Source organism: Mustela erminea, chromosome 14 (genome assembly GCF_009829155.1).
Source record: "Mustela erminea isolate mMusErm1 chromosome 14, mMusErm1.Pri, whole genome shotgun sequence".
NCBI lineage: Eukaryota > Metazoa > Chordata > Mammalia > Carnivora > Mustelidae > Mustela > Mustela erminea.
This window is the reverse complement of record NC_045627.1, coordinates 60,563,982-60,589,184: the sequence shown is the minus strand read 5'-3', so window position 1 is coordinate 60,589,184 and position 25,203 is coordinate 60,563,982. Positions and strand designations below refer to the sequence as shown.

Sequence of the window (25,203 nt, the reverse complement as noted above, 5' to 3'; positions counted from 1 at the left end):
AGCCCAGGACTGGGAGATCACAACCTGAGCCAAAGGCAGAGGCCCAACCAAGCCACCCAGGTGCCCCTTCCTTTTCAATTTTTAAACTGTTTTCTTTTGTCTAGCTGCACTGCAGGCATGTATCAGGGTTTTTTTCTTTTATAATTCTTTAATTTCTGCTTTTATCTTCTTTCCTTCTGTTTTTGCTTGATTTACTTGTTTTTGTTGGCATTTTGACTTTGACTTTAGTCCTTTTATCTGTATTATTTTTGCTGCATTTTCATGGAAGTATGTTTTCTACCATGAATGTACAATGTTAATTCTACATTTGGTTGTTGTTTTCTTATAAGATTTCTTTTTTTTTTTTTTTTAAGATTTTATTTATTTATTTGACAGAGAGATCAGGAGTAGGCAGAGAGAGAGAGAGAGAGAGAGAGAGAGGAGGAAGCAGGCTCCCTGCCAAGCAGAGAGCCCGATTCGGGGCTCAATTCCGGGACCCTGAGATCATGACCTGAGCTGTAGGCAGAGACTTTAACCCACTGAGCCACCCAGGCACCCCTGGTTGCTGTTTTCTTTATGGATTAATACATATCAAGTTTTGTGGAAGTTCACATTAGAGTTTAATATTATCAAAGAAAACTTAAATATAGTAATTACTAGTACACTATTTACTTGGGCAAAGGATATGGGTTAATTTCATCTAATGAATGCAAAAATGGGAATATTTTTGCAGTTTGGAAACCATGGATTTTCTTTTTCTTTAGGTGAGCTGCAAATCAGCTGGCAGCTAGCAAAGAGGCCAGTCAAGGCGTTGTGATCTCAGGCACCCAGATGGGTCAACAAAGAAAACGGTTCCAGTTGTTAAAAACTTTTGAGAAGACTGAGAGATTTGCTATTGGCACAGGCGACATTCTGTCAGTGTCCTCTGTGATCTTGTCCATTGGGTCTGTACAGTTTCCCTTCTCAGACTCTCTCTATCTATGTCAGTTAGAGCAAGCATAATGTTACTATGATCTAGATATCTACTGAGTTTTTAAATTACTGATCTGCCATGGTTCAAAAGTGATGAATTTGTTTCCTACTACCTATATTTTCCTTTTATTTCTCCTTATGTCCTTTGTTGCTTTCACATAACATTGCAAGAATCAAATGTTATTTAATTCAGGGATATTCATTAACTATTCATCTTTACTGTGAATTATAATCTTTAGAATTATATAGCATCCCTTTTTTCTGGTTGCTTTAATACATTTGGGCCTGAATTTAGCCTTGTCTGTTATTAAGATATTGCTTTTTGAGGGTTTTTTTTTCAGTATCTTTTTACTCATCCTGTGCCTTCAACCCTTCAGATTCGTTTTTACTGTAGGTCTGTTAGATAGCATAGATTTGAGTTTTGCTCTGTGATTCAGTCTGAAATTCTTTTTCTCAAGAATTGAATTTAGCCCTTTTACATTTATTGATTTGTATATTTGATCTTACTTCTGTTCTATTCTTATGCTTTTTGTATTTATACCTTCTAAAAATATTTTTCTATATAGACTGTTTGCTTTGTTTTCTGTATTTGTTTTGATAATTAGGAAGGTTTGTACTTTTGTTCCTGTAGTTACCTTTGTAATATCCTGATTGCATAATAACTTCAGTTCTTTAGTTATTCAGCCAGATTTTCAGGATTTGTCATTCCCTTCCATAAGTAATGACAAATGATCAGCTGGATTTCATTAAGATAAAAAACTTATGCTCTGTGAAAGACAGTGTCAAGAGAATGAGAAGACAAGCCACAGTCTGGCAAAGACACATCTAATAAAGGATTGTTATCCAAAATATACAAAGAGGGACATTGGCTGGCTCAGTCCATAGGGCATGCAATTCTTGATTTCAGGGTCCTGAATTTGAGCCCCACATTGGGCATGGAGATTACTTAAAAGAAAAAAAAATGTGGAATACCCAAAATATACAAAGAACTCTTAAAATTGACAATAAGAAAATAAACTGACAGACACCCAGGTGGCTCAGCTGGTTGGCATCTGACTCGATTTTGCCTCAGGTCATGATCCCAGGGTAGTGAGATTGAGCCCCGTGTCGGGCTCTGTGTTCAGCACTGAGTCTGCTAGAGATTCTCTTTCTCCCTCTGCTCCTCCCCGCACTTACATGCATGCACTTTCTAAAATGAGTGAATAAAACTTAAAAAAAAAAAAGAACCCAGTTAAAAATTGGGCTAAAGACCTTAAGATACCTCCCCAGATACACAGATGGCAAATAAACACATGAACAGTTGTTCCACATAATTTATCACCAGGGAAATGCAAATCAAAACGATGAGATTCTACACTCTATGCACCCCTGCACACACCACACACCTATAGAATGGGCAAAACCCCAAACACTGACACCATCAGATGCTGATGAGGATGTGGAGCAATAGGAACTCTCATTCACTGCTGGTGGGAATGCAAATGTACTACCACTTTGGGAGAGAGTTTGGCAGTTTCTTACAAAATTAAACATATTCTTAACCATAGAACCCAACAATCTCACATCCTTGGTACTTACCCCAAAGAGCCGGAAATACACAGGAAAGCCTACATATATTTGGACAGAAGTTTTATTCATAACTGTTGAAACTTGGAAGCAGCCAAGATGTCCTTCAGTAGGTGAATGGATAAATTGTGATCCACCCAGACAATGGCATATTATTCAGCACTAAAAAGAGTTAACAATTTATGAAAAGACATGATGGAAATTTATACATATCCCTAAAGTAAAAGAAGCCAATCTGAAAAGGCTATGTACCATATGTCCCCAACTATATGACATTCTGGAAAAGGAGAAACTATGGAGACAATAAAAAGATTAGTGGTTGCCAGGGGTTGGGGGTGAAGGAAAGCGAAGGCATGAGGAGGGATGAATAAGCAGATTGCAGAGGATTTTTAGCAGTGAAAATACATAGTATATTATAATGATGGAAACATGCCATTATACTTTCATCTAAACCCATAGAATGTCCAGCACCAAGAGTGAACCATAAGGTAAACTATGGGCTTTTAGTGATTAGGATGTGTCACTGTAGATTCATCAGTTGTAACGTGTACTACTCTGGGCGGCACATTGACAACGGTGGAGAATGAGCCTGTGTGGGGTAGTGGGCACATGGGAAATCTCTATACCTTCTTCTCAATTTTGCTCTAAAAACTCCAAAGCTGGTTTTTTTTTTTTTTTAAGATTTTATTTGTTTATATGACGGACAGAGATCACAAGTAGGCAGAGGCAGGCAGAGAGGGGAAAGCAGGCTCCCCGCCCAGCAGAGAGCCTGAAGCGGAGCTTGATCCCAGGACTCCAAGATCCTGACCCAAGCCAAGGGCAGAAGCTTAACCCACTGAGTCACCCAGGTGCCTCTCCAAAACTGCTCTTAAAAAAGTCTTAAAATCATAATAAAAGGAACGGCAGTTGGGTCGGGATAGGGTAGCAGCCTACCCCTACTTTCCCACTGGAAAGCTGGAGCATGGTCTTAATGCTTTCCACTTACTGTATTTTCTATTTATTTTTTTAATCTAAGGGATTTTAAAAATGGATGTGGAGAGATTCCTAAATGAAGATATTAAACTGAGTTCTAGACTCTACCACTGTAACTGCTCCAAAATGATAGTCGCAGCAAGCTAAATTTAAGCTGCTTGAGGTTATAGAGGTTAAGTCTCACAGTGTGCTGGAGGACAATTGATGGATATAAACTTGTTACATGGGGTTCAGAACTGCTTCCACAGTAGAGCTGCCTGCCCTGGCTTAGAATGCCTGTTGTTTTCTTAAATTCGGCCTTAAAGAGCATTGTATATTAACTGACTCTTGAGGTCTGTTGCTAAACCCTGGCACTGTGCCAGAGCAAGGGATAATATAGAAGCCTAATTTTAAAAAAAAAAAAAATGCTTTTTAAGGGTGGAAGTTCTTTTTTTAAAAGAAGATTTTTACTTATTTGACAGAGAGATCACAAGTAGGCAGAGAGGCAGGCAGAGAGAGGGGGGGGAAGCAGGCTCCCCACTGAGCGGGGGAGCCCAATTTGGGGCTTGACCCAGGGACCCTGAGATCACGACCCCAGCTGAAGGCAGAGGTTTAGCCCACTGAGCCATTCAGGTGCCTCAAGGGGTGGAAGTTCTCAATCCACACATCCAAACCTGTTAAAATTTTACTCTTCAAAACAATTTCTGTCTGCTGAGTTTTAAGTGGCAAATGATACATACACTTAGGTGAACAGACCATTCTCACTGTTGACCCTGCTTCCTCTCACACCCTCGACCATCTTGTGTCCCTACTGTTCTGACATCAGTCAGACCTCAAATTTCTGAAGTATGTGTTTGATAAATCAGAAGCTGCAATTGCTAATATACTGATTTTAAGCTCAAAAGGCCAAAAGCTGTGTCCAACATACTTCATGGGCTTTGATGCTCTGTATGACTACATAATCAATGGACAAGAGTTTCCCACCACTTCAGTTATGCTCTCCATCTGGATAGCTTTTAGTAAATATAATTAGGATTCCAAGTCTGACTAATATGATGACATGGTTCACTGAAACTACAAATATATATTAAAACAAAACACTAAAGCCATTTTACTGAAAACTAGTTTTATTTTAAAATTAAGTGCATAGCACTCATCTAATTCCATTGGTGTAGAATTTAGCACCATACTCACTATTTGTAATTAATGTCACAACACAGATACATTTTGGTTTGCAGTCTGTACTTGAGTAGTGTTTATTTAGTGGACTTTGGTAAAGCCCTTTATACATATCATTAATCTCTTCACAGTACACATTTAATGATGGTCCAGTAATCTCAAACAAACAAAACCCTCCCCAAAAAACCCCAAAACAAAAAAACCCTAAAGACTAACCAATAAATTAAACAAAACAAAACCCATACAACTTCCCCCCACCCCATCCCCCAAGGCTAGCAGTTTTGAGTTGTATTTATATTGAAACCTAATGTTTTAAAAATAGTTCTGATTCTCCAACCATCCCACCCCACCCCACCCTGGGTATGCAGCAATAGTAACCAATTAATTATTTTATTCTACCCCCCCCCCCAAAAAAATCAATCCAGTGTTTTTTAGCTTTTTTTTTTTTTTAAATACAAACTGGGAAAGTGTTATAAGCTTTTTAAAAAGGCATATTCTTCTATAACAAGAATGACATTTAAACCAATCAATAAAAGCATTTGACAAGACATTAAATTACCATAGGCACCAGTTGTTGTTTCAAGCTGGGATCTCTATCCCAGTATCTTACATTCATAGCATTATTGAGGTAGTTAAAATACTGAAAGTTGGACTCCAGGTGCTGGGTTCTGCATGTGAATGTGAAAGATATATTCTCTTTTTAACCCACTTTCCCCCAAATAATTCAAGTTCTCTTGAGGTAAGAACTACCAAAACCCAATGAGCAGCCTTTCTGTAAAGAGGAAAAGTGATGATACTTTCAGAAAACAATTTTCAGGCTTGAAAACTGCCAAGAGTAAGTGTTCTTACCTGAGTGGTTTTTTACCTACCAGACTATATTAATAAATCCACATCATGCCATATGTACTCTAATTATAAAAGTTAACCATTCTTTTAAGGAGGTCATTCTCTAGGAATTCATGCTGGCACACGCCACCCACCCACATTTACCCACTGGAGCCATCTGGATCAGTCCACTACTGCGTTGAGTCCCTTCCCTTCCCAACAAAAGCCGTCGGTGTGATTACGGAGACTCCTGCTGCATACCCACAACATCTTATAATAAGTTTGTCTTCAATGCATATTGCGGCAGTCACACACCTGCCATGCAGTTTCCCTTCTATTCAAGTGCTATCTTTAAAAAAAACACAAACAAAAAGACACACCTTACTAATTTTTAAATCAGAAAGCTTCCCTCCACCAAATCTCTCTTCTTCCACAGATAAGAGCACAATGTATAGTTTCAGTTATTACAATGCTTTCTTTTTCCTTTTTTTCCCTCCAAACTCTTTCCCCCCAAATTGCCCTTGCTGTAATGACTAATTATTGCTGTTTTCACTCATTACCGACACAGTGAAATGTCTCAGGGCAGTTCTGGAGCCAAAGTAATGCAAGTGGCTACTGCAATCTAGTATTCGGTTCCTTTGCCCGATACACCCGAACCGGCTGGATTGCAAGGCTGCTTATAAAACTTGTCCTCCACATCACAAAGTGCTGCTCTAGCACAACCTGAGAACTACCCTGGCCACATTCCACTTCAAAATAAATCTACAGGACTTTATTCTAGTACTGACATTTTACAGTTACACCTCCCCTTGAAAAAACTTCTAGAGTAACATCAAATCTGAGTATAAATCATTGATTGCACTGAGAAATGCAAAACCTATATATGGATTCTGAATGACAGGAACCACTTCATTCATTCTAAGCTACAATTATGTTCTCAGCTGAAAACATCCTAGCAAGAGTATTTTAACCTATGTTATAAAGGTAGTTCATACGATAACATTCCCAAAGCATGTTGCATTACAGTTAAGTGTTTCCAAGTAGTACAAATTCCCTGAGTTAAGTGTGTTTTAATCCTAAAGATTTGAGGTTGATCACTTAGGGCCAAAAAACAACAAAAACTTACGACCATGATTTTAAGAGATCTACTCCACCCTTAATTTTAGTACATAAATCCAGATACCTATATATTGTGATAGGAAGTTATATAGACTCATCTAAAAAAAATTTTTTTTTTACTGTACAGATTGGTATAGCATAGCAATTCATGAGTTTAAACTCAAAAATTCATTTGTAGATCAAAAATGTAACTCAAAACTGCAGAATAAAAAAAAGTCCTCTTCAAAAATTAATACTGTAACTTTCCTTCATAAAAAGACCATTTGGCAAGTCCACAGATAAACATTAGTCTCTGAAATACAAGCTAACATTAGGCCCAGAGCCCACCACAGGTCAAATCTCAAAATGGTGATTTAGAGTCTGTCCAAATTTTCTATCGTATTGAATATTTTTGAAATATTTGGACCATCAGCCAGGGCTTGAAAATTTTTGTCACACAGGGATGTGTTTTGACAGGATCTGATACGCATACTATTAAAGTGTGTGCAGTGTTTGTTCAGTCCTCCCAGGTACTCGTGGCGCAGTGAAAGGGACAGTTGTCTTCCTGATGCTGGTCTCCGAAGAGTTCTGATATAATTTGGATCCCTTTCCTTCTGAAGAGAAGTTTACAAAAAGCTTGCCCCAGAGCTTCAAGTCACAGAACAGTCTGGGTCGAGAATTACCTTCACATAAGATCACCTTTCAAAGCACGGAGTGATGCAAGGGTAATGTTCATTGATCTGATAACTCCGATTATAAGAAACATTCAGACAGGGCTTAACTTCTACTGGTATGGCCAGGGACATCCCAACACCAGTCTGCACGTGCCCGAGGCCCTGCACACTGGTTTGGAAGCCAGCAGGACACGTCTGTAGTGTGTAAGATGAGGTGTGCGTGGTGGATCCAATCTGCGGGCAGCTTGGCTGTTCAGCTACAGGATGGCGATACTGTAGCGGGGTGTGGTGCATCTGGTGGAGATAGTGGGGCTGCTGGAAGTGAACTGGCCGAGAGGGCTGGGAAGCTGACTGCAGCACGCTCAGCTGCGCTGGCTGGGACCCTGCCTGGCCTCTCTGTTTGTTCGCCTCTTTCACATCATTATCATGCGCGCTGCAGGGAGAGAGAGAAGATGGTTAATAACGGCTGACTCGGCAGACGGCCCCACTGCCTGTAGCAGTCACTGGAACCGTAATCCCGACAATGGTGAGATCTCACTCTTATCCTTCTGAAAAGCTCCTTCCTTTGGCACAAACCTTGGGAACTCACTGATAGTGAGGCCTATCACTTGGAGGCCTATTTCCTGCTTAAGAAATATATCCACAATAAACACTTTGGTGACACCCTGGTGGCCTGACCATTCCGAGATGTGGAAAGGACCAAGGCAAGACTTGCCTGGAGTGATCTGGGCTACGGGCTCACTTACGTAAGCGCATACACTGAGTATCCAGATTCATGACAGCACTGACAGCCTCTCCCTGGAAACAGCCAAGGTACAGCTTTCCACCAAACATGGCTCATAAAGTGGCTTGCCCATGGCAGCAATGGTCAGAGCCAGGGTCCTAAAAGCTACATGTTTGTGAGAAGTTGTTTTTAGGGCCCCTCATCCATGAAGAAAAATACTGAGAAATCACAAACACGAGATCAAGGAGGCTTACATCAAGAGCCGTTCAATGCACTGCACTAAAAAATCCCAGGAGTAAGCAGTAAGACGATGCAGTCTTGTAGGCCACGTTGGAGAAAGACGAAGTATAATCCTTGAAGAAGCCACACATGCAGCAGCTACTAAAGAAGGTGCATAATTTAGAAAGGCATAATCTGTGGAGACATCAAAAATGAACTTAAGCAAAAGAATACACAAGTCACAAGCTCACATGTCACCTACTGGCATCCACAATGACTCACCTTGCAAAGATACTTCCAGGAAATAATCTGCATACTTGGCCATATAGAGTTTTGTTTTTTCCAAGCAAATCATCGGCCAGCCATCATGAAGATCTGTTTCGTGTACTGCTTCGGAGAGATAATACTCAATGAAATGGGCAGCTGTTGGAAGGCAGAGGTTCCACTGAAAGGTTTCTAATAATAACAGTTCCATGTGTAGCAAATTTTGTTTTGTTAATACGAGATTCATATTAGTCATACAACCCAGGCTGTTGAGCTGTTCCAGCTTAGGCACACTATCTTCTTTTTCTTCAAATTTACCTTAGAAAGAAAGGGGACAAGAGAGAGAGAGAGAGAGAATGTTACACAAGTGATCATTATAGGTCTAGTTGCTTAAATGGGATTTGCAGTCTCACTGCAAAAATTTAGATGCAAAGACTTTCTTTCTCCTACCTTGGGCATATATAATTGTGCTAGGACTCTGGCTCTCATATCCTGCATGTTTTCTCGCCTCCTGCCTCCATCCCCTGCCTGTCCCCCTCCTCTAAAAAAATGGAACATGTACACGTTGATCTCTGTCACACTACATAATGAAAATAGTCCTACATGCCAATGAAAAAAGAACTCTCTCAAATCTCACTAGCCAAATATTTCTACGAAATTTCTATTGGGAGGGCAGGTAGTGGTCGGTGGAAGAAAATTAGTTTATTTTAGAATAGAAGGAAGGGTAAAGAATTTAATTTCTGAAGTTATTTGAAAAGGATAACTTCATTATCTGAAGTTATCTGAGAATAATGAGTTATCTGAAATCAAAAGTAGCTAAGCTTCAAGTGTTTCAACTTGGTATATTTTTCTGCACAATCTCAATTCTAGACGGAATTGTGGGAGACAGTGGGAGAAAAAAACTGGGTGAATATCTAATAAGCCTTCTCATTCCATACGGAAAACTCCTCTTGGTATTTCAAAACAGAAACCTAGCTAAGTCTGTTACCAAAAAAGGGAAGGGAAGATACTTTTTATTTACTTTCATATCCCCTTCCTGAAAGCAGAATAGAAGTAGACAATCAGATTGCTGAACTTCATTATTCTAAGGCATTAACTTCTTTTCAGGAAATACTCATCCATATTTACAGCTGAGGAATAGAATTTCCTCTTCAGCCCCAGAATACTGTTTGTATAGGTTTTGTACCATCTTACCACTTTAGTTTTCCTATACATAAATCATTCATTTTAGGTACCTCTAGAACTTAGGACTGGAGAAAATTCAAACTATCAAGTACCAGTATGGTTTTCCAGATGCAGCAACAGAACTAAGGAATTGTCTTCAAGTCTCTTTGGATTCATTCCATAGTGGTCCATAGAAGAAGGGAAATTAACTAAAACCTTCTACCTTCTAGTATTATGTTCTATTTTACATTAAAGTTTAAAACAGTCATTATATTGTGATTATTTCTAATTGTATGTAATACAAATAGATTTCTCACAATAGCTTTTATACTTGCTCAAAATTACAGTTGTTAGACTATGTTACATAGTACTGTGTAAAATTTTTTTGTTTTACTATTTTGATAACTTTTTCAACATATTTATGGTTTCCTTGGAAATCTTATGATTTATTTTATCCATTAAAAACATATTTTGGAGAAAAGCCAGAAAGACTGTCAAAAGCAGTAGAAACCAGGCAAGGTAAGCTTCCCTGTGAAATTTCTCTTCTAGAAGGGCTGGGTTTCTATCACACACTGGAGGTACTACAACAAATGGTAGTGGCCCTTGGGCCAGATGTTCAATGTACTGGAGCCACTGGGGCTGTTCAAATCAGCCTGTCTCAGGGCTGGGGAAAAAGCACTACTGACCACATGGGTCTTTGCCTGGAGGCTGGGAGAACTGGAGTAGAAGGCTGTGTCTCCTATGCCAGGAAGAGTCAAAGCTCATGACTTGAAGAGCTGGGGCCCAAAGAGAATTTTTCTCCTGCCTCAGAAATTCTGACCTTCTTTAGATCTAAATTACTCTGAACACTAAATATTGCTGTGGGTAGGAGTTGATTAAAACAACAACAACAACAACAACAAAACCCCACAATTCAGATTTTAAAGAATCTAGATAGCCCTCCCACTTCAAATCACATAGAGAAGAATTTCCCAAGTTTTTCCAATATGATATACTTAGTATAGCCAAAAGCCCTGACATGGTCTTTAGGACATAGTCATCCAGCATCATCACTGCATAACGATATAGGGAAGGAACCACTGTTCTCAATGTCAGAGTGGAGGATGTCCTAGGAATTTGTACAATCCCTCTGGATGAATCATTAAGGTTCTTAAAGTAAGTGCCCCGCCATTTGTGCAACAGCAGTAACACTAGCAATATACTTCAAAGGAATATCGTAAAAACTAATGTGTTTATTTATATCATCCTTGAAGTTCCTTTAAAGAAATTAATACACCATAATTCACTGTTTAATTCAAGGATCAAGAATGTTCCATATTATCTCCCTGAAACTTTCAACATTGAAAACCAAATTGTACATAACCAATTTCAAAGTTCAAAAAACCAAGATAGTGAGATTGGTCAATTCATGTAAGGTCAAATAAGCTGAATCAAATAAAAAATGGAAGCCAAAAAGGAAGACTTATGCTTGAATCCCCGAATCTGTACTTCTAGATCAAAGTATTGCACTGGGTTATATGGGAACAAAAACTATCAAAATAGGTAAGATGTCCATATTATTAAACATCTATGGGGTTTCTGTATTTATAAAGTACTTGGGTATTACAGGTGTGAAAGCCTTTGCAACTTAACATGCAGAGTTAAAAATAACCTTGAATTACATAAATAACCATACTTGGGATTTTATTCAGGCTTAGGTTTTTTTGGAACTTTTTCATTACATATAGTGAATTGAAGGATTTCAAAATGTGCGACAGTGTCAGTGAGTACCTGCTTTCATATCCATAGTTTCGTTGTGCTGAAAGCTATGTGCATGGGTATTTTAAATCAACTTATCTGCAATACCACATACAAATCACAAAGATCAGTTTCTTCCATTGAAAGGAAATACCAGAAGCCATGTGATTATATTGATAAAGGCCTCAAACAGGAACTAAGGGCACAGGAAATTCACATCTGCTTCCCAGAAAATAAAGAATTAGACGCCACAGAAACAAAACATCAGACTTTCTTTCCTTTATAGGAAATGCTCAGATCAGCCATGGAAACCAGCACATTTTCAAAGCCAGCAGTGAATGGCAGGTATGTGGCAGAAGGGCAAGGATCAAATGTCACACTGTACACTCAGCTAATCCACATTTGATTCTGTTAGTACTGAGTAGGAAAAAAGTCATCCTAAGTCATAGCTAAGAATGTTCACAAATTTGTAAGACTACCAATCTAATAGAAAAACAGCTAAGGAACAGGAAGACAATTCGTGGCAGGGGAGGGTGGGGAAGGTTCTATGCTCTTTAAAAACTGAGACGTAAATCGAATCAGCTAAGAGATAAAATTTTCAGCTTTAGTTAATAAAATAAAAGCTCTGTCACCCCATTATTGGTAAGCAAGGAGAAACAATCACTTATCACAGATTTTTACTACTAACAGTCTATAATCTTACTTTTGGCTTCATCTTGATTCTGAGATCATTTCTTAGTTACACAAGACCTTGAGCAAATTATCGAAAGCCTTATCTCTAAGACTGCTTCCACATTCTTCACAAATTCAGTGCTGATCACAGAAGCCAAGGGAAGCCAGGGTATACATGACAAAGAGTTGGAATTTCAGAATTTCCCAGGATAATCCAAGACTTTTTCTGGAAAGAGCCAGAATCTTTAGGGCTAGGGAGCCATATTAAAGATTATAGAACAGTTTATGGAAGAATTAATCATTATGATGCAGACTCTTATGTTTCAATTTCCTATGTGGTTTTAAACATCTTACCCACTTGATCTGTGCAATAATTTTGTCAGTTAAATGTCTTTATTTTCATTTTATGGACAGGTAACTTCAGACTTAAGGGTTATTGAAATTCATATTGCTGACAAGAGATACAAACCTAGGAAATTCATCACTGTAATCCTTACTCTAAAGCACTGCGAACCCCTCTCCAATCAGGACAGTCTGTAGGCCCTTTCTTCCTATTTCCAGCAGTGCAGACACAGGCAGCTGGGTAAGCATATTACCTGGAACTCACAAGCTGTGCTCCATCTTTGGCCAAATAACTGACAGCCTTCCATCCTACTTAACAAGTGGAATCCAGCTGTCACCTAGTCCTGTCAGCTGTAAGCTGTTCTTCACTTTTACACAACAGGCTGCCCATCCTAAAGCAGGTAGCAGCTGAGAAGGATATACAAAGTTCAATCATTCTGGGAGGAGAGAAGCATTAGACTTAAATAAAGTTTATGAAACCTAACTGGAGAGCTGTCAAAGGTAAGAAGAGTATAAAAATATAAAAAGCACTAGAATGTGCTCCACAAATTAAAAACAGGTATCAGATACTGAAAACAGGCTACCAGTTTAGAAGCATGTTAAGTATTTTTGTTGTAAAACAGAGCAGAAGCAGGAGAAATTGTAGCCAACTACTAAGCATCAGCTGCTTTGATTACCTAACCCAAGCACAGAGCTGATAGCTTTAACTTTCTTTTTTTTAATAAAGATTTTATTTTTAAGTATTCTCTACACCCAACATGGGCCTAGAACTTACAACTCAGACAGCCTGAACTCTTGCCTACTGCCTACCTGTAGGGGCTGAGACCCTGGGTCACACCTCCCTCATACTCTTCCATTCTCCAGTGAAAAAGAACAATGGAAAAACAATTCTCTCTCAGGAAAAGAGAGGTTAAGGGGTTTCAGCAGAACAAAGGGAGGAGGTATTGGATTCTTTCAGTAATAACTGATCAACAAGTCATATCTGAACCGCAACAAATACAAATCCTAAAGCGTAGTCTCTGGAAAATGTGCAAAATCATCCTCAATAAAATAAAATAATCATCTTTATTCAATAAAATAAACTGATCATAATCTTTAACAATAATAATTAAAAAAAAAACAAGAACAGGTGAAAAGTTTGTTCCAATCAACCTAAGATGGTGTGCGAGGTAAAGTATCCTTCCCCCAAATTGTACAAACTGCAGAAACCTGGCACCAATACCAAGCCAGAATCTTAGTAGATCATCTGACTAGAGTCCCCAGTGAACTTTGGCAATAACATGTAGTTTATGAGTATCTAATTTAGCATCCCCTAATTCATCTGATAAGTTATTAGTAAGTAAACTTTAGTCACAAATATAAGTTGGTCCATGAACTGACTACCGCATTCATAATTTCACAGTCCACCAGCAAGAAGCTCCCACTTGGTCTGCATACTTTTAAGAATCTCAGGCATAGGGGCGCCTGGGTGGCTCAGTGGGTTAAAGCCTCTGCCTTCGGCTCAGGTCATGATCCAGGGTCCTGGGATCGAGCCCCGCATCGGACTCTCTGCTCAGCAGGGAGCCTGTTTCCTCCTCTCTCTCTCTCTCTGTCTGCCTCTCTGCCTACTTGTGATCTCTGTCTGTCAAATAAATAAATAAAATCTTAAGAAAAAAAAAAAAAAAGAATTTCAGGCATAGAGCAGATGGGGTTTGGTAGAGGAAAAAAGCACAATATGGCCACAACAGGCAAAAATAATTTTTCACTAATGATCTGAAGTTTTTAAAATAACCTAACTTGTGTATTTATTTCCAGTGTCTCTCTACTCTAAACTGATCCTATTATAAACTAACATTCTGTAGGATAACAAGAAACCATTCCATTTGTGGATTCTCACACATCCAATATGTCAAGTATGGGTTTTTCTAGTCCTGTGCAAACTGTGAAACCACAAAGAGCTTCACAGCCAGTGATGAAACACATACAGAATTGTACATGAGATTGCTTATGAGAATGACACTCTAATTAAAGGCTAAAAGTTAATTATAAGTACAAGTATTACCTCTCCAGCTTTCTGGGTAGAGGTGAGAAGAACAGGTGATGTGTCTGAATCCTAGAGGACAACAGATTAAAGGAAAAGTATAAATTTTTGGGAAACAGATGGTATTCTGGTGAGACTGGCTCAAGATGCATGGGAATAGGGTGGGAAGGTAAGACTAGAAAGGTAGCTGGATCCAGATGAAAGGTTCTAAATGGAACACGAAGGAGTTTCTACCTTAATCCACAGCGAGTGGGAGTCATTTATATGTTTGTTTATATTCAGCCAGGTCCACAAAGGATTTGAAGTAGCTTAAAAAAGACCTCCAAGGAGACAAAATCAGTAGTCAAGGTCATCAGCTCAAAGGAATAATAAGGGAAGAAAAAGAAAATCTGAAAAGAAATCAGTACTAGAAATGATTACACAGACCTGCATTTGGTTTTAGGTTTACTTGCAGTCAGAGAACAAAGTTGTTCTAGAACTCTGGTGGCAGGGTATAGGTGGAATGTTCCTTAGACAGCAGCCACAAAAGATCCCAAACTCTCAAGTGGGGGTCAGAGATGAAGGCACTAAGAATTTCTACATCTTACCTTCAAGTGGAGTTTACATTCCTATTATAATGTCATAAGTAATATAAAAAGTAATAAATTCCAACTTCAATATCAAATAGAATCTTTCTCACATTACTAGGAAAAACCCAATTTCAATTCCTTTACTCACTCACCCTCCTTCTCTTTGGTCAAGGCTCTAAAGATGAAATGATTTACAGGAAGAAGCTAAAAGAAAGAGGCATCAAAAGACCTACCAGTACATTCTCCATCAGGTAACAAATATGGTTTGATATCAGATTCTACCTGCAACCGACCATGGCACTGTGCCTACTGCAGAAGCAAAATCCTTCCCATTTATAACAGTTGCTGTGAACCTTTAGTTCATTAAGCCAAGTCAATATGCAGTCAGTGTAAGGTATTCTAACAATACAAGAGTATAATACCTTTTAAACAGAGTTTCTCAACCTAGTTCCATGGACATCTGGGGCCAGTAATTCTTTACTGGGGGCTGTCCTGTACATCGTCGATATTTAGTAGCATCCCAGCCCTCTACCCACTAGACCTGAGCAGCATCCTCCCACGTTGTGATGACAATCAAAACTGTCTTCAACCAAAGCCAACTATTTCTTGTGGGGAACAATTTATCCCAGTTGAGAACTTTAAGACAATGGTTCTCAGTTGGATAAGTACATCAGAATCACCTTTGGAACTCAAGCCCCATGATACTGATTCTGAGTCAGTAGATCTGGAGAGGGCTAGACATTTGTAGCAGAATCTTCAGGATATAGGGCTTAAGAACATATGTTTTCAAAAGACTTCAGAGCCACTTTTTAGTATCTAGTTAAAAAATTATCATGCCAAGAAGCACTTTCAACATAAACTTTCTGATACTAGTAAACTGGAATGAATGGAATTTGGTGCTATTTCACTGAGCTTTACATAAATTTTCTTTATTATAAACAACGGAAATTTCCAGTCATATAGATGAGATTCATACTTACTTGCTAAAAGCAGACAGGAAAGTGCAACTAAATGCAGCTGCTGGATGGAGATGTCATATCGATCCATAAATAAGTCCAGCAAATAGACAGCAAGATGTCGGGCAGAAGGGCAGAGGGTGAAGCGATTGCTCACAATGGCAATCAGGTCAGCAAAATACCTTCTGAGACTTAGTTGAGGGGACTGGCCTTTGTAGGAAGGCAACTTCAGCTCCTATATCAAGAGGAACAACATTTAATCTAACATAGCCTATAGGAGTAGTACCCGCAAAATGCAAAGACAACTCCCCCCCACCCAATATATTAGTGTTAACAAGAGCCTAAAACACTTCTCTTGAAAGAAACACAAATATGAAAAAGTTGATTGAAGGATAATGAAGAGTACTAATTAACAGCACTGAGTTTAAAATTTAAAACCAAACTTTTCCCTTCATTTTTAACCATCTTTGATGTGACAAATTTTGTTTCTTACATTATGGAATGGATATATTCCAGCAAGATTTTTGTATCCTGTTTTCCCTAACAGGTGTTTTCCGAAAAACATCCTCACCAAAATCCCAACCACACAACACATACACACCCCCTCCAGAAAGCTCAAAGCTTTGGGTCAGAAGGTAACAAGAGGGGAATATGCTTCTGGTATGTCACTATATTGCACTTGCAGAGGTGTGGAAGGTACAGACTTAGTATTCATCCACTAGTACCTTCTAAGCATGTTTTGCTTTCAGCAGTTTTATGATGCTCTCCTTTGCCATTACTTTTTCATATACCTAAACATTTCCCCCATTGCTGTTCAACCTCAGAATTATATGAGCCCATTTTTTTTTAAAGTAGAATTTTTCTACACTACTAAATAAAATATTTCCACCGCATAGAGAATGACAGGTTCTAAATTATTTCATGATATCAGCATAATACTAAAACTAAACCCAACAGGTATCACAACAGCAGGAAGTTACACAGATATGACCCCAAAAGCAGAGGCAAAAAAGATAAATGAGACTTCATCAAAATTAAAACCTCTTGTATATCAAAGTTCACTCTTTTTAACAGAGGGAGAAGGCAATTTACAGGATGGGAAAAATATTTGCAGATCAGATTCAGGCAAGAGGTTAATATCCAGATTATATAAAGAATTCTTTTATACATGCAATCTAACAACAAAAACAACTTGTTTAAAAATGGGCAAAAGACCTGAATAAACATTCCTCCAAAGAAGATATATAAATGGCCAAAAAGCACATATAAAGATGTTCAACATGAGTAATAATTAGGGAAATGTAAATCAAAATCATTATGAGATAATATTTCACACCCACTGGGATTGCTATTTTTTTTTTTTTAAGATTTTATTTATTTATTTGACAGACAGATCACAAGTAGGCAGAGAGGGGAAGCAGGCTCCCTCTCTATCTCTGCCTGCCTCTCTGCCTACTGAGCAGAGAGCCCGATGCAGGGCTCCATCCCAGGACCCTGGGATCATGACCTGAGCCGAAGGCAGAGGCTTTAACCCACTGAGCCACCCAGGTACCCCTGGGATTGCTATTATCAAAAAAACACAAGGGTGGCTGGGTGGTTCAGTTGGTTAAGCATCTGACTCTTGATATGGCTCAGGTCATGATCTGGGAGTTGTGAGATGGAGCATTACAGAATAGATATATTCCAGCAAGAGCACTGGTCTCCATGCTGGGTGTGAAGCCTGCTTGAGATTCTCTTTCCCTCTCCCTCTAGTCCTCTCTTTCTCTCAACAAAACAAAAACCAAAAAATACAGAAAACAAAATTAACAAGTGTTGACAAGAATCTGAAAAACTGGAAGCCTTGTGTAATGGTGGGAATATAAAATTGTACAGCCACTGAAAAATGGTATTGTAATTCCTCAGAAAAATTAAACACAGAATAACTATATGATCCAGCAATTCCACTTTTAGGTACATACCAAGAAGAACTGAAGGCAGGGACTCAGATATTTGTACATATACTGACAGCATCATTATTCACAAAAGCCAAAAGATGGAAACAAACAATCCATCAATATATGAACGGATAAACAAAATGTATTTTAGTTTAAGAAGTTGAAAAAGTTCTGAAGATGGAGAGTGGTTAAAGGAGCAGACTGTAAATGTATCTAAAGTCATTGAACTGTACACTTAAAAATGTTTAAAGTTTTATGTTGTGGACATTTTATAATAAACAAAAATAGAAGTTTTATATCTAACTTAATAAGGTATAAAATGTTAACCAATATAATTTAATAGTATATCCAAAGAATACATCAATTGTAGTTCATCCCAGAAATGCAAAGATGGTTTGATATCAGGAAATCTATTACTATAAATCATAATTTTAAAAATCACACATGAATATCCACAACCATCTTGATAGATGCCAAGATAGCATCTGGACAAAGGTGACCCTGGGGGAAATAATAGCAGATGAAGGAAGAAATGTTAAAAAGTGTTAAAAAAAAAATCTCAAATTTAAGAGCCAGCATCTCACTTGGGAGAAAAAGCAATAGAAGGATGAGCATTCTAGTGCCTGCTATTGCAATATTACTTCACATTATCCTGTGAACACTAATCCAAATAGAAAAAAGAAAGAAAAGGTATAATGAATGAAAAAAGAGAATCAAAAATCACTTACAGGAATAAAATTATTTTTTAGATGAGAGAATTTATATCCAAGAAAACCAACAGAGAAAATAAACAGTATTCAGTAAGATGGTTGTTTACAAAATTAATATTTAAAAAAATCAATAGCCTGGGAGTGCCTTCGGCTCAGGTCATGATCCCAGCATCAGGCTCCCTGCTCAGCGGAGAGTCTGCTTCTCCCTCTCCTTCTGCCTGCCACTCTCCCTGCTTGTGCTTTCTCTGTCCGAAAAATCAAATCTTAAAAACAAAAACAAAACAAAACCAATGGCCTGTTTGTATATTAACTGGCTAGAAAACAGAAGATTCCATATAAAGTAACTACAAAAATTAAAACACCTAGAAAAAGTGTTTGTACTTTAGCACTCTATGAAGGTAACATTAAAATCCTGAAGGAGTACGAAGACTTGTATACATGCAGACACTCCTTTTTCTTGGATAAAGAAATTGACTTAGTAACAATGGCATTTCAAATCAGGAGAATAGATGAATTTAATAAATGTTTCTGACACATAGGACAAAGTTAATTTCTCTATTATTTAGAAAAATCTTAAACATCTGTAAGGAAAAGGGAACATCTATGAACAGTTTATAGGAAAATTAAATACGGAAACATATAAAAAGATGGCTTCCCTCTTTCAAAAGTAAAGAATTACATAGTTTTTCACTTTCCAGATTATATTTTATTAACTCCTGCTTATGCTATCAAGAGTGGAAATAAAACTACCATGTATCCAATAGGTCAGGGTGACAACCGACATAACCTTTTGGAGAGCAATTACGTAATATAAATTTTTTAAAATGAAGACTGCAAATACCTTTCAACCTAGCAATTAACCCTACATATAAGGAGGTCCTCCGCAACATTGTTTTTAATAGCAGAATAGAGGGGAAAGCTTGCTGTCCAACAATCTCCAAGGATTTATTGCTGAGTGTATAGAGCCAATCCCGTCACATACTCTAACATATAACATTCTTAAAAGGATAACATTATGGACATTAAGGACAAATTAGTCGTTGGCAGAGGTTAAGGGGGAGAATAAGGTGGGAGAGAAAATGTCATGGCTATAAATCATAACATAAGGGATTCTTGTGGTGATTAAAACAACTATTCTGTATCTTGACTATATCAATGTTAATATCCTGGTTGTGATAATTACACTAAAGCTTTGTAAGATGTGCCACTGAGGGAAACTGGGTTAAGGTTTTAGAGGATCTCTCTGTATCATTTCTTACAACTGTATGTAAATCTACAATTATCTCAAAAAAAAAAAAAAAAAGTGCAATAAAAAGCCTGGCATTCATCAACAGAGAACTGATAAACCATAGGACATCAATTCAATGTGGACATTAAAATAAAGGGCAGTTGATCAAAATGTGTTGATATGGAGAAAAACATAAAAAGAATGAGTTGAATGATGTTGGGATGGAAGGATGGTACAGAACAGTGAATATATATTCTGACCTCTTGTATCAACAACAAAAAATATTGCACATATACTACTTTACTAGGTAGCTTTTCAGGAAAAAAACAACAATAGTGATAACCTTAGAGGATCAGAGAACAGTGAGGGTTGGGGAAAGCTCATTTTAAACCTTATACTATCTGAATTTATTTTTTAACCATATGCATTTATCACTTAAAATTTCTAAATAATATTAAAGAGTTGCTTGGGAGATAAACTAATAGTCCATTTTAAATCTCTGTACATGTGTACAAATTTTCCTAAATAGCATAAGTAAATGCTATTTAGGAAAAAATAAAAAAATAAAAAAATAAACAAAAACACCCCACTGGCTTAGGCTTGCTTGATTCTTTGAAGAGAAGAAGTATTAATTTCCCCAAATAAAAAGGAACATGCCGACTTCTCATGCAGCTCCCAGGATCTTCTCTTTCCCCATCTCTGCAGATCTTTGGAATGGTGTAAATGAGTTACAATTTAAAACTTCACCTTTCTTTGCTGTCATCACATGACATTTACTGAGTACCTTTTATGTAGCAGATACTATGTTAACCCCAGGGATAAAAGCTGAAAAACACTCTTGAGCAGGTAAACCAAAATACAGAGATGATTAGGATATATAGTAATCACAGGGTATTACAGGAACACGGAGACAGAAGATCTAACCCAGCTCAGGGGACCGAGTGCTAGGGAAAAAACAAAGCCACAGTAGGCTTTCTTTAAGAGGCCTGAACAAGGTCTTAAAGCTCACTGGGTAACACAGCTGAAAAACACTGTATTTGGTGGACTTTTTCACTATATTAACTTTAATAAATATGGACAAAACAAAAGCAAGAACACCAAAGACAAACAGGAGATTTTTAACTAATGCATTCTCTTTATGTCATTTTAAATGGTAAAGTAGTGATACCAGCCGGCTGTCAGATTTAGTTCTCCTTGTCCAGGCACTGCCTGCAATTAGGCAAGCATGAGAAAATGACCTATGCTTCTCTCAGCTTACAAGGTTTTTCTAAAATCTATTCCTGATCCTCCAGAATTTTACACTCTTTTCCCTCTCTGCTTCTCGGAATCCCATAGGCCAGAAGCACCGAGACCTGGACTTCTCATCTGCTTCTCCAGTCTCAAGTACTAGTCAGTTCCCCAACCCAAATGCCATCCCTTCCCCAGAACAGATTACTGTCCAGCCAGGAGAGAAATAAAGGCATAGAAGGAATATTCACAAATGTAAATACAACTTGTGGGATATTTTCTGAATGCTTCTCACAAGCTTGCATTGCTCCCATCTGTCATAAAGGCTCTTGAAAATACTTCCCAAGCATCCTAAAGCACTAATACATACAGAAGAACAAGAAGACCGAGGAGAAGACAAGGGGGTGTAAGAAGACAGCTGCTTTGAAGGTTTTTTTGGGGGGAGTGTAATTATATTTCACAAAAACAATAAAGCTGGCTTTGGGGGGTTGAAGAAAATTTCCATTTGCCATCATTTTTACCCTTCTCTAATAGATATAATGCTGGTCAAAGCAATTATTCCTCCATACACCTTGGATCTACACACAGAATACCATCCATAGTGTCTGAATGGCATCTGCCCAAAGGAAGATCTAAATTGAGATGCTCGGAGTTATAGAATAGACTCTGCAAAGGCAGATTATGTCTGTCTCATTCACTATACCATTTTAACACTTTGCATAGCACTTGTATATAGCAGGTACTCGAAAGTGTTGAATAAATAATAAGCAATCCCCTAATTTAACAGCCTGGAATTAACATGTATTGTTTTTCATGAGAAAAGTTCAGTTTAACTTTCCCTGACTTCACTGTACTATAGTCAGGGTTCTTTCCAGTTCCACGATGTTCAAGTTTTACTGATTAACACAATTTATTCAAAAGTGTGTCCATTGTGTCAAATGTGGCTTACACAGTGCTTAAAAAGATAAAATAAAGACAACCCAGGGTAGCATGCCACAGGTGGCTATATGTGGCCCAAGGTAATTTTCGGTGGCATTCCCTCAAACTCTGTGCTATCTCATCCTCTGATAGTTCATAAGCAGCTTTAAGGTTGTGTCCTATTCCTTCAATTCTCCCCAGAGCCTTACACACAAGAAGTATTCAACAAAACTGTAGGGAGAAAGGACGGTGGAATCCACTTCCAACCTCAACTGACAAAATTAATTCAGGAAATCATTCAGGATTTAAAACTACACATAAAATAATCAAAAACCATGGAAATCCATTAAGAAAAATCTTTTGAGGGGCACCTGTGTGGCTCAGTCAGTTAAGTGTCTACCTTCAGCTCAGGTCATTATCTGGGGGTTCTGGGATTGAACCCCACATTGGGCTCCCTGCTCAGCAGGAACTCTGCTAACCCTTTCCCTGTGTCCCTCCCGCTTGCTCCTTCTCTTTCTCACTCACTCTCTCTCTCAAATAAATAAATACAATCTTTAAAAAAAATCTTTTGAGTTTTATGTCACTAAAATAAAAGTATCATTAACATCAAATAATTAACTTCACCACATACCAGAGGACTAAAAAGAGCTGACACTTAGAAAAGGAGAACATTTAAAACGAAAAGACCACATCTTTAAAAAAAAAAAAAATCAAAAGTATATGGACAATTTTCAAAATGGAAAACCGGAAACTCTCTTCCTAACATTCCAGAGAACCATTCCACAGTTGGAGACCTTTTTGTGGTGGGAAAAACCTCTTAGGGGGCTGAGGTGTATTTAGTCCACCTAAGAAGCTGAATGTCAGAATTAATAAGTAGCATTTAGAAATCTCAAACCTTAGAAAAGGGTACAATTGTAACAATTAAAGTCAATTAGGTTTTCTAATCTAGTTAACCTGGTTAAAAAAAAAAATCAAAATACAAGTTCATTATCATCCCAGGCTCTCTCAACTCCAATAGTCAGCATCCCTTTTATTAGTCAGTTGTTTTGCTTCTCTCTCATTTTCTATACATAACAAATGGCTCTCTCCATCCTTGGTGAAAATGAGTCAACTTAGAGATAGTTTTGGATCTGCTCTCTCTTCTGGTTATCAAAGAGGCAGAGATAACCCCTTAAACTGAGATGTGACCGAGTAAAATTGTTACTTAAGAGCAACAACACGCAGACTTTGCATTGTGGCAGAAAACCGTATTCTTCCCACCATCATCTATTAAATATATTAAGTCTACTTTCTGCTTTACATTAGCTGGAGGGAGCAGTTAACTCCAACCTAAGGCATTTTGAACAGCCCCTAAATCCGAGGGTCCAAGGGAAAACAACAGTTAGGGCTCAGTGCTTCTATATACCAAGCACTGTTCTAAAGCACATGTACAGAATCAGTTCATTTAATCTCGCAATCCCCGCCCCCACAAGGCACGTTTCATTATTATTATTCATTCTACAGATGAGGAAATTGGGAAACACGAAAATTAAGTAACTTGTCCAAAGTCTTACTTAAAGTAAGTTAGTGGACAGGCTGGGGACTTGATGCACAGATGTGACTTAACAGCCTAAAGCAACAGCAACTACAGAACAAGGAGGGCTACTCTGCCCAATAAAAAGGGAGCACACATTATCTGTTTAAACACAGTATCAAAGTCTTGTTCCACCTTCACTCTCCCAAAGATCGCGCCCCACCCCCTTCCTCATTTAAGTTGCAGGTTCTTCTGATACATCCAAGGGAAGAAACTAAGAAGTTAATTAACCTCGAGCAAACAAGCAAACGCGCCCTTTCGGGTCTGGAAACTAGTGACCGCAGTTCCCAGGAAGCCGCGATTTATACTAACTGGCACGAAACACTACAAGTTAAAGTCGCGGATCGGGGTTACCTTGTATCGAAGCGCTTGATGAATGTCTGCGGCCAGCTGTCCCCGCCACCACTGTCCCTCCAGCTCCATGGGACCGGGCGGCGCGCCTGGCCAGACGCGGCAACTTCAGTCTGTAAGACACACCCCAGACGCGGTCACGGCCAGCACCCTCCACATAACCCTCCGCGCCCCCTCCCCGAGGGGTGTGACTTCAGGTCACCTCGGGTGGCTGTGCCTCTTCACCTGACTCGACCTAAAGCGAGCACCGATCCAAACCAATTCCCCGACGCGGCGCATAAGGCCCGACCTACCCCGTCAGGAGTGGGCTCACGCTGAGAACAGCTGGCCTGGGTGCCGGGCAAAGAGGACCAACTTGGGCCCGAGTTGCCAAAGCGCGGCCCCGGGTGCGCGCAAGGGAAGCTGGAGGCGGAGGCTCGGCTGACGGCTCCCCGCGTCCCGGGTTCGAATCCTCCCGTCAGCCCCGGAGGGCCGAGACGCTGACACCAGTCGCAGACCCCCTAAGAAAACCTCCCGCGGACAAACCGACGGACGAAAGCCCGCCTGGCTCCGGGTCCCGGCTGCGGGCGCCCGGGCGCTCGTTCCTCCCGGGGTTGGGCGGGGGGGGGGTCTCCCCGAGGTCTCGCCGGGGCGGGGGCGCACCCAAGCCGCTTCCTCCTCTCCCGGAGCAGCGCACAGGATCGCGCGGCCCCAGAGAGGCGAACAAAAGGCCGGGCCGGGCGGGTCCGGTGTCCCGCGCCCAGCACAGGCCTGCGGTCCCCACGGCGACCTTCCTTACCCGGAACCGCGGCCCTCACAGCCCCAGCCCCGCCGGCGTGCATGGGACGCCGGCCCCGCTCATGATGCGGACAGTCGGCCGCGAAGCGCCGGCCTCAGCTCCGGCCCAGCGCCGGGGCGCTCGCGCCGCCCATTGTTAAAGGACCGGCAGGCGGCTCCGCGTACAAAGCCAGCGCGGGGGCACATGCGGCCCCGCCGCTGCCAATCTCGTCTCGCGATACAGCCGGGTCACCCCGAGCCGTCCAATCGGCGGCCGGGCCGGGCCCAGGTGCAGCGCCCGGCGGCGGCTCGGCGGCTCGGCGGCCCCGGCCGGGACCCGGTAGCATCCAGCCGCGCCACTTCGGCGCGACGCGGTCGGTGCTGGCGTTGCCCGACAGCTCCGCCACCACCTACCGGGAAGCCGGCCCGGGCGGCGGGCAGAGGGCGGAGGAGGGAGCCAGAGAAATTAAAACGTTGATCATCATTGCGGGGGCCAATCTGGTCATGCCACTCACCTGCTGAGAACCTTCGATGGCTCCCCATGCTCGCGGAGGAAAGTTCTGAAGCCTCAGCTTGGTGTTTAAAACCCTTTCTA

General features: G+C 39.8%; 1 protein-coding gene across 7 annotated transcripts; it reads right to left on the bottom strand.

Annotated features, from left to right (window-relative positions):
- Window positions 1–5,228: 5,228 nt before the first annotated feature.
- CCNJ (cyclin J) lies at window positions 5,229–25,203 on the bottom strand. Of its 7 annotated transcripts, none has more exons than XM_032312939.1 (7): window positions 24,055–24,139; window positions 23,856–23,965; window positions 20,952–20,992; window positions 15,936–16,146; window positions 8,470–8,769; window positions 8,223–8,382; window positions 5,229–7,677 (listed from the first exon to the last, which is right to left on the bottom strand). In XM_032312939.1, the coding sequence occupies exons 1-7, from the start codon at window positions 24,129–24,131 to the stop codon at window positions 7,266–7,268; spliced, it is 1,311 nt and encodes a 436-aa protein (XP_032168830.1). In that variant the 5' UTR covers window positions 24,132–24,139; the 3' UTR covers window positions 5,229–7,265. The 7 variants fall into 7 exon arrangements, with proteins under 7 accessions (XP_032168830.1, XP_032168831.1, XP_032168833.1 ...); XM_032312940.1 differs by having other exon boundaries at window positions 8,223–8,346; XM_032312942.1 differs by lacking the exons at window positions 20,952–20,992; window positions 24,055–24,139 and adding an exon at window positions 25,124–25,203.